We start from the raw sequence: 9410 nt of genomic DNA, 5'->3' as shown, positions 1-9410 counted from the left end.
ATAAAAAATAAAAAATATTATATTATTATAATAATATTTTATATAAAAAATTATATATAAACATATTAAACTTCGAATACATATAATAAATAAAAAAAACATACAATATACATCAGATAAAAAAAAGTAAATAATTAATATATTTAATAAAAATTAAGAATATAATAAAATTATTTTATAAAAATAAAATTTATGGGTATGAAAATAAAAAATTAATCTCAATTTATTTTTTTTTAACTTAATTTCAAAATTTATAAACCGGTGAAACTCCTTATAAGATAAGAATTCTCTTAGATCAAACCAATGGCCCACTAACGCGTGGTGGTAGGTCCTTTACACGTCAGGCCCATCGCACCCAAAAGCCCATTTGGCAGGACCCACAAAAAAAAATCATTAATTCTTATTTTTCGTGCTACACACTTTTTGCCAAAAAAGAAAATCTCCGCGTTCGCGTACAGACCGCGTTGCGATGCTGACTCCTGACACTGACCCAAATCCCGCGTACCGATTAATATAATTTAAAATTAAAATCACTTATTAAAATATTTTTATTAATTTGTAAAAAAATATGATTATAATAATAATAATAATGTATTATAAATATATAACATTAAAATTATAAAAAATCTAAATTATATTAATTAATAATTTGAAAATTTTGAAAAAAAAAATATAACATTAAAATTATATAATTAAAAAATTGTACAATCACAACCATCATTTTTTATAACAACCGGCTCTTATTGGTGAATAAAGAACAGTGCTCCATTAATACCATAAATAAAATTTCAGATGCATCAGAGCTTTGACTCTGCCAATGCAGTTCCACGAAACCAGGCTTGAAGAGTCCGTTCAAATCTCCCGGGAATGCTCGCGCTCTTGCCATTTCTCCTTCCTCAAAATGGGTATGTTGTTGCTCATCGCTCGAATCCAAGGAGAGACTAAAGCCAATACGTTGCAGACACTCCAAAGCGATTAAATATATCCTTTCTTTAGTCTTTTGTCTGGTCGGCTGCCTACCCTACCTCACCTTGCTTCTCTGGGAAGGGACCTTAGAAACTTCGTCTGGTTGAGGCTTCTTTTTTATCTTTAATATAACTAAGGAAATTTCTACCTTGTCGCCTGGGTCACTTGTTATTTATACGTCGGAGGAGTTCGTTGTTATTGTGATACGAGAAGAGGGAAATGGAAAGTTATTTGAGCGAGAATTTTGATGTGAAAGCGAAGCACTCTCCTGAGGAGGCTCTGCAGAAATGGAGGAAGTTGTGTGGAGTTGTGAAGAATCCGAAGAGAAGGTTTCGCCACACTGCTAATATCTCCAAGAGATACGAGGCTGCTGCTATGCGACAGACCAATCAGGTATATATGTCAAAATCAAATTCAACAAACTGTTATATCTTCTGGAAGATTAATTGACTACAGTATAGCCAATAATTTCTCTCCTGGAGCCATATTACGAGCTAAGGCTGGGTTATGTACAAAAAATGCCAGAAATCTAACTTGATTGTCAGAGGAATTCTGTTAATCTGCATAAATCAGGCTTTCTTTTTGGCCCAAAATTTGTTTTCGGGTCATTGGATGGAGGGCAGGAATTGGGTTTGGATATTTTAGGAGGCTGCTACCCAACCACTGGACTACTTGTGGCTGGCTTGTTAATTTGGGTAGACATTAAAATAGATACTTATTTGAAACATGAATAGGAATTCGGTTGTCAAATCTCTTCTGGGTTTGGAGAAGGCAACCAGGGTGCTACTTGCTTTCTTCAAAACCTGAGAGATTCTTGGCATATCAGGTATTACTACGTTCATATGAGCACTTGAAGCTATATATGGCTGCATTTCACCGAGGATCAATTTAGCCGGAAATAAAAAAAAAAAAAAAAAGAATACTAAACAATAATACTAATATATATTAACCGGCAACGGGGAAGAAATTTTTTTTTGAGGGCAATATTATATATAAAATTGATTTGGAAAATGATTAATTATACTTATTGTCAATATATTTTGAGGAGCTTATGTTGTATATTTAAAAAAATTGTCATAATTGAGTGTAATTATGCTAAAATATTTTTTTAGAAAGTTAATACTATAAAAATTTATTAAATATATAATAAAAAATAAATAATTTTAATATTTTATGTTCTCTAAATTATTTTGAAAGCGGCAATAATTAAATTAAAATAAAATAAAATGAAATATATATATATATATATATATATATATATATATATATATATATATATATATATATATAAAAGAAATTTAGAAGGGTTAGATAGGCGGGTTGATGGGTCGTGTTAGTGTTATGTAACACGGGACACATGACACGAGTACGATTAAGGTGGACACGAACACGATCCTTCTATTATATGGGTTATACAACACGACACGATTAATATTAAATTGTGTTAGTTTTATTCAATACGACACGATCCATTTAACACAAAATAATTTAACACTGTTTGACACAGCTTAACTCATTTAACACGCTATATTTAATATAAATATAAGTGGGTTTATGGATCATAGTGGGTCAAATGAACGGGTTAACCCGTGACACAACACGATTCCGTGTCATAAATGGGTCCACACGAATTCGATACGAACACGAATAAATCTAATCCAAACCCTATATTTTCGTGTCTTATTCATGTCGTGTATGTGGGTCGTGTCCAAAATTACCACCTTAGTTAGGGGTCAAGGCTCCCGTTATTTCTTTTATATATTGCCTTTTCTGTCATTTTCTGAGAACCTTGAACAAGGTTCAATTATGTCGTGTATGTGGGTAGTGTCCAAAATTGCCACCCTAGTTAGGGGTCAAGGTTCGTGTTATTTCTTTTATATATTGCCTTTTCTGTCATTTTCTGAGAACCTTGAACAAGGTTCAATTATTATTTATGTTAATAAGTTCATGCATATCCCTACATTCTGGGGCCGTCCCTTGACAAGCACATGTACCTGATTGATTTGGCTGCTATTTCCGCAAGTCTTGTCCTAATGTAAAATGCATAGAAAAGCTTAGATGTGTTTATAAACTTAAATGGCAATATTGTTTCTGACACAGCTAGACTGCTATTAGTGACAGGTGACATATCTTAAATTTCCAAATGGACTTGTCTAAGTTCTTATAGTAGAATGGACACTAAATGATACATTCTAGTTAGGATGGGCAATTCCATGTTATAACTTCGTTATCTTATCACGCATTGTTGTGTATGTATTTGTTACAAATGCTGAATGAGGTTTTCTTTCAACCTTTCTACTAAGATGCTTTCTTTTCTTCCGCATCCCACCACCCCCCGATTAATGGAAGCTGTTCTTGAGGAGATGTCAGAACTTTCTTGCTGCTAATTGGTCCTGTTATGCTAATCTGTTTCTGGGATTTACTTCCACATTCTTTTTTGTTGGTTTCTGATAGCTTAATTACATATCTCAGTACTAATTGTTATATTTATTTGACATTTCAACTTAATGTCATTGTTGACCAGCAAAACAAGTAAAAACTTGATGTATATAAGGAGGATCTTACTTTCCTTTTATGTTGAATTTGTAGGAGAAGTTAAGGATTGCAGTTCTGGTTTCGAAAGCTGCATTTCAATTTATCCAAGGTGAGCTACTTTACATTGTCGTAAACTTAAAGCTATTTACTTTGGAGCTTTTCCCTGATCACTATTAATGGAATGTTTGCAGGTGTGTCCCTAAGTGACTATACTGTACCTGCAGAAGTCAAGGCTGCGGGTTTTGAGATTTGTGCTGATGAGTTAGGATCCATTGTTGAAGGCCATGATGTGAAGAAACTAAAATTTCATGGCGGGGTGACTGGGATTGCAGAGAAGCTCTCCACTTCAACCACTAGTGGGCTTTCTACAGACAATGATCTACTGAATCGTAGACAAGAGATTTATGGAATCAATAAATTTGCTGAAAGTGAACTTCGGAGTTTCTGGATATTTGTTTGGGAAGCCCTTCACGACATGACTCTTATGATACTTGGGGTGTGTGCTGTTGTGTCTTTACTAGTTGGCATAGCGACAGAAGGATGGCCAAAAGGGGCTCATGATGGCCTCGGAATTGTTGCAAGCATCTTATTGGTTGTGTTTGTTACAGCAACGAGTGATTATCGTCAATCATTACAATTCAGGGATCTGGACAAGGAGAAAAAGAAGATCATCATTCAAGTCACAAGAAATGGATTTAGGCAGAAATTATCAATATATGATTTGCTTCCTGGTGATATTGTGCATCTTTCTATTGGAGACCAAGTCCCTGCAGATGGGCTTTTTATTTCAGGATTTTCTGTATTGATTGATGAATCAAGTTTAACCGGGGAAAGTGAGCCAGTAATGGTGAACTTAGAAAATCCTTATATGCTCTCTGGAACAAAGATCCAAGATGGATCATGCAAAATGTTGGTTACCACTGTTGGGATGAGAACCCAATGGGGTAAATTAATGGCAACTCTCAGTGAAGGAGGAGATGATGAAACCCCATTGCAGGTGAAATTGAATGGAGTGGCAACCATTATCGGCAAGATAGGCCTTGCCTTTGCTGTAGTGACTTTCGCTGTTCTGGTGCAAGGGCTATTTAGCCGCAAATGGCATGAAGGGTCCCATTGGAGTTGGAATGGAGATAATGCATTGGAGCTGCTAGAATACTTTGCCGTTGCAGTCACAATTGTTGTCGTTGCAGTTCCAGAGGGGCTGCCACTGGCTGTGACATTGAGCCTTGCCTTTGCCATGAAAAAGATGATGAATGATAAAGCACTTGTTCGACATCTGGCAGCTTGCGAGACCATGGGGTCAGCAACTACTATCTGCAGCGACAAAACTGGGACGCTGACTACTAATCATATGACTGTTGTGAAATCATGCATTTGCATGAATATCAAGGAACTCGGCCAATCTGAGAAGGCTTCAAGCTTGTTTTCTGAAATACCTGATTCTACTGTGAAACTTCTGCTACAATCAATATTCAATAACACTGGAGGTGAAGTTGTTACTAGTAAAGATGGCAAGCTCGAGATATTGGGAACGCCCACTGAGAGTGCTTTATTGGAGTTTGCCTTGTCTCTAGGTGGAAATTTTCAAGCAGAGCAACAGGCAGTCAAACTTATTAAAGTTGAGCCTTTCAACTCCACAAAAAAGCGAATGGGGGTTGTGTTGGAGCTTCCTGAAGGAGGCTTGCGAGCCCACACTAAAGGTGCTTCGGAAATTGTTTTGGCTGCCTGTAACAAGGTGATCAATTCAAAAGGTGAAGTTGTTGCTCTTGATGAAGCATCACTTAACCATCTTAAGGTTACAATTGATCAGTTTGCTAGTGAGGCTCTTAGAACTCTATGTCTTGCCTACATGGACCTGGAAAATGGATTTTCCCCTGATAATCCTATGCCAGTTTCTGGGTATACTTGTATAGCAATTGTGGGTATTAAGGATCCTGTTCGTCCTGGGGTCAAGGAGTCGGTTGCAGTTTGTCGTTCAGCTGGTATCACCGTACGAATGGTTACTGGAGACAATATAAATACTGCCAAGGCTATAGCTAGGGAATGTGGTATTCTTACTGATGATGGTATAGCCATTGAGGGGCCAGATTTTAGAGAAAAGAAACAGGATGAATTATTTGAACTAATTCCCAAAATTCAGGTATTATTTACTTTCTTGCTTTGTGGAATATTTCACAAACTAAATTTCTCAGTAATAAGTAGAGTTTTTTAAGCTGAAACTCAACATTTGATTTCATTTATAGGTAATGGCGCGATCTTCACCTCTAGACAAGCATACACTAGTTAAACATTTGCGAACTACATTTGGTGAAGTTGTTGCTGTGACTGGTGATGGAACAAATGATGCCCCAGCTCTTCACGAAGCAGACATTGGTCTAGCCATGGGCATTGCTGGAACTGAGGTGAGTTTATTCTCTCAAAGTGTAACATTCATCTTGCTGCATTTGATAAGTTGAGTGCTATTGCATTTTGATTTGATGACCTATAAATCATCAGCCGTTTGTTGTCTTTTTTTATTTCTCTACTTTCGAAATACATCAAGCAAGCATTTCACTGAACCTCTACTAGTACATGCCACTGATTGTTCAGCATTATGTATAGTATACCTTTCATATTCAAAGTGTATCCTAACTTACATAGTCGAGGATAAGTTCCTTGATTTCTGTCCCACCACTAGAACTTTCCTTCTGATACTGTGTTTAAGCATGAAGTCCCGATAAGAATATACCAAGAATGACTAATATGACATGATGAGATAGAATCAGAGCTTGATGCATATTTGAAATTTTGATGGTATTATCACATCAAACTAGGGGAAATTTGGCTGCCATGGTTTTAGTCATTAACAATAAGTTCCATAACCTAACAAAGGAGACAGGCCCTTTGGCTCTGTGTGCAACCCTTTTGCTTTATTTAATAGACAGTTCTCATCTATTGGCGTTCCATCCTGTATTCCTTAATGGAAGTAAAAGTAATTGCATAGTTTGACTAACTCCCTCCCAAATTTCAGGTGGCCAAAGAGAGTGCTGATGTCATAATTCTGGATGATAATTTTTCTACTATCGTGACAGTGGCCAAATGGGGACGTTCAGTTTACATGAATATTCAAAAGTTTGTGCAGTTCCAGCTGACAGTTAATGTTGTTGCATTAATTGTTAACTTCTCTTCAGCTTGTTTGACAGGTAAGGAAATCCCTATGCTTTCTGCATCTTTCACTAGTTGGGTTTTCTTCTTTTGTATGACAGAAACCAGCTTATATTATGTTAATGCTTGTTATAAAACTACTTTTTAGGGAGTGCTCCCCTCACTGCTGTTCAGCTTTTGTGGGTAAATATGATCATGGATACACTGGGAGCTCTTGCACTTGCAACAGAGCCTCCAAAAGATGAACTAATGAAGCGCTCACCAGTTGGAAGGAAAGGGAATTTCATCAGTAATGTCATGTGGAGAAATATCCTTGGCCAATCTGTGTACCAGTTTATGATAATATGGTATCTTCAGGCAAAAGGGAAAGATATGTTTAATCTCGAAGGCCCAAATTCTGATCTTGTCCTGAATACTCTTATATTCAATGCATTTGTCTTTTGTCAGGTAATTTGTTATTTTTTAAAGAAATTTCATGTTCTCTTTGTTAAAAATATGTTCCCAGTGTCATCATGATATGTTGTCTGTTATATTATAGACCACAATAGGAGAGAAGATATATATATATATATATATATATATATATATATATAGGGATAGAACTGTCTCAGAAGGAATAGTTTAATTTTTGTGGTCATAGATAAGCTTTACCATCTACTAGGAACTTAGGTGGAATTTGCATAAGCAACTTTGATAAAAGAAAAAAAAAATTGTAAATTTGAGTCCCTCATTCTTTTTTTCCACCTCCTTCATACAGAGATATTATGTCCCTTTTCAATTTATTTTTTATGCATTTTTAGCTTGTATGTGCTACAAGAGAAAAGGAAATCAAATTCTCAAGCACAGAAAGAGCTAAGAGCATTACTTCCTTTTCTTTTATTATTAAATTTTCGTGTATTTTTTATATGGACTTAGATATGGGTAAGTGCAATCACACTACTTTCCAGATTGCCTTATAGATTATTCACATGGTTTTATGAATCGGTACATGTAAGATCCAAAAAGGTTCAAGGTAAAAATGCTGTCAGTTTCAAAAGTTGCCACAAAACATTTTCAGTAATATTCTTGACGGTTGGCTAATCCTTGTTCACACTATTGTTAAATATTTCTGCCCTAAATCCTGTTCACTGGTTAGTTTGGCATCTCCTTTTAACTTGATTAATTAGAATAAGCAGAGGCTTTGGATTTTGCTGATAGTGATAGTTCCACAAACATATCTGCAGTCTTCAGTTTGTTTCTACTTTCAGCCAGGATTTAAATTTATTTTCTTTCGCCTGAGATCTGTTGCTCACTGGTGTCGTTGATCTTAATTTCCATGAAAAATAAATATTAAGCTTGTGATCATTCCATTTCTAGCCTCTTGGGAAACTCATTAACTAGGCATTTTATTTCATTCTGCAGGCGTTCAATGAGATAAGCTCACGAGAGATGGAGCAAATCAATGTTTTCAAAGGCATACTGGACAACTACGTTTTTGTTGCTGTCCTTGGTTCTACAATCATTTTCCAAATCATAATTGTGGAATTCCTGGGTACATTTGCAAATACAACTCCTCTAACTTTGTCACAATGGCTCGTCACTGTATTCATCGGATTTCTGGGCATGCCAATTGCAGCTGTTTTAAAGATGATCCCAGTATAATGTTGTTAGGAGATGCTTTCTTTTTTTTTGCTAGGAGATCCCATTTTTCGTCTTTATTTTCATCTATTCTTGGCAATCCAAAAGATGCGGTAATTTTTCATGCATCTGTAGATGATTTGCGTAAGGCTGCTGATATTCCAAGGTCATATGTAAAGGAACTTGTTCATTGAATGATTTATTTTCTTGTAGTTAAAAATCTTTACTTTTGTAATTTTTTTGAGTTAGCTTTGAATGATGCTCTTTCTTACATGAACCTATTGATCTCACAAATCACTTGCTTGCTTGTTTGGACTGCGACTGTGTGCATGCAAGTGTTGGTCGGTATGCGTTTATAGAGAATTCATCATATACTTCTTGTATAAATGAAAATGGTGCACTTGTATGAGATCCACTTGAAAATGGAGAGAAATAGGACTAAGGGCCTGTTTGGATTAACTGTTGAATATAACTGATAGCTGTTAGCTGTTATTGTTAGCTGATAGCTGTTATTGTTAGCTGATAACTGATGATAGCTGTTTTATATTAAGTGTTTGGTAAAATTATATTTAGCCGTTGCTGTTAATATGTGAAATGACTAATAAAAGTATATATCATATAATTTATTTTATTATTTAAATAAATATAAAATTATAAATTTATTACATTATATTATTTATTTTATTATTAAATTAAATATATAATTATTAAATTAATATATTATATTATTTAAATAAATATATAATTATTAATCTTTTATATTATATCATTTATTTTATTATTGAAATAAGAAAATAATTATTTTTTTAAGATAATTAAATTATTTTAAAAATATAGATAAAATAATTATTATTGTTAATAGAAAAATTTATAATTAATTTTAAGTTTTTGGATATAAATAAATATTTTATATTTTATGTTATTAATAAAAAATATTTTAACAAAGTTAAAATACATTAATTAAAATATTAAAATTATAAATAAAAAAATAAAAATATTAATATTATTAATTTTCAAATTAAATAAAAAAGGATAATATGATCAAAATAAAAAATAAAACCAGATCAGCTATCAGCTGATGAGAAATAATTCTAAAAATAAAGGCGTCTATTGCGTGATGGGTATCATATCGATTCCATCAATTATCA

The 9410-nt window shown here is 34.1% G+C and overlaps 1 protein-coding gene across 1 annotated transcript; it reads left to right on the top strand.

The window, feature by feature from the left end:
* The first annotated feature begins 736 nt into the window (after positions 1-736).
* LOC110662785 (calcium-transporting ATPase 2, plasma membrane-type) lies at positions 737-8497 on the top strand. Its single transcript, XM_021821885.2, has 7 exons — positions 737-1359; positions 3556-3610; positions 3693-5641; positions 5745-5903; positions 6512-6683; positions 6794-7092; positions 8047-8497. The coding sequence occupies exons 1-7, from the start codon at positions 1186-1188 to the stop codon at positions 8284-8286; spliced, it is 3048 nt and encodes a 1015-aa protein (XP_021677577.2). The 5' UTR covers positions 737-1185; the 3' UTR covers positions 8287-8497.
* Positions 8498-9410: the final 913 nt, after the last annotated feature.

This window comes from Hevea brasiliensis, chromosome 7, assembly GCF_030052815.1.
Source record: "Hevea brasiliensis isolate MT/VB/25A 57/8 chromosome 7, ASM3005281v1, whole genome shotgun sequence".
Lineage (NCBI taxonomy): Eukaryota > Viridiplantae > Streptophyta > Magnoliopsida > Malpighiales > Euphorbiaceae > Hevea > Hevea brasiliensis.
Note: the sequence above shows the minus strand (reverse complement) of the source record. Positions and strands in the feature narration are given on the sequence as shown.

Excerpts from the sequence above, each read along its gene's own strand:
- LOC110662785 (XM_021821885.2), top strand. The coding sequence starts at position 1,186 with ATGGAAAGTTATTTGAGCGAGAATTTTGATGTGAAAGCGAAGCACTCT. Across the intron at positions 1,360-3,555 it reads CTATGCGACAGACCAATCAG|GAGAAGTTAAGGATTGCAGT; the intron begins GTATATATGTCA and ends TTGAATTTGTAG. Across the intron at positions 7,093-8,046 it reads ATGCATTTGTCTTTTGTCAG|GCGTTCAATGAGATAAGCTC; the intron begins GTAATTTGTTAT and ends TTCATTCTGCAG.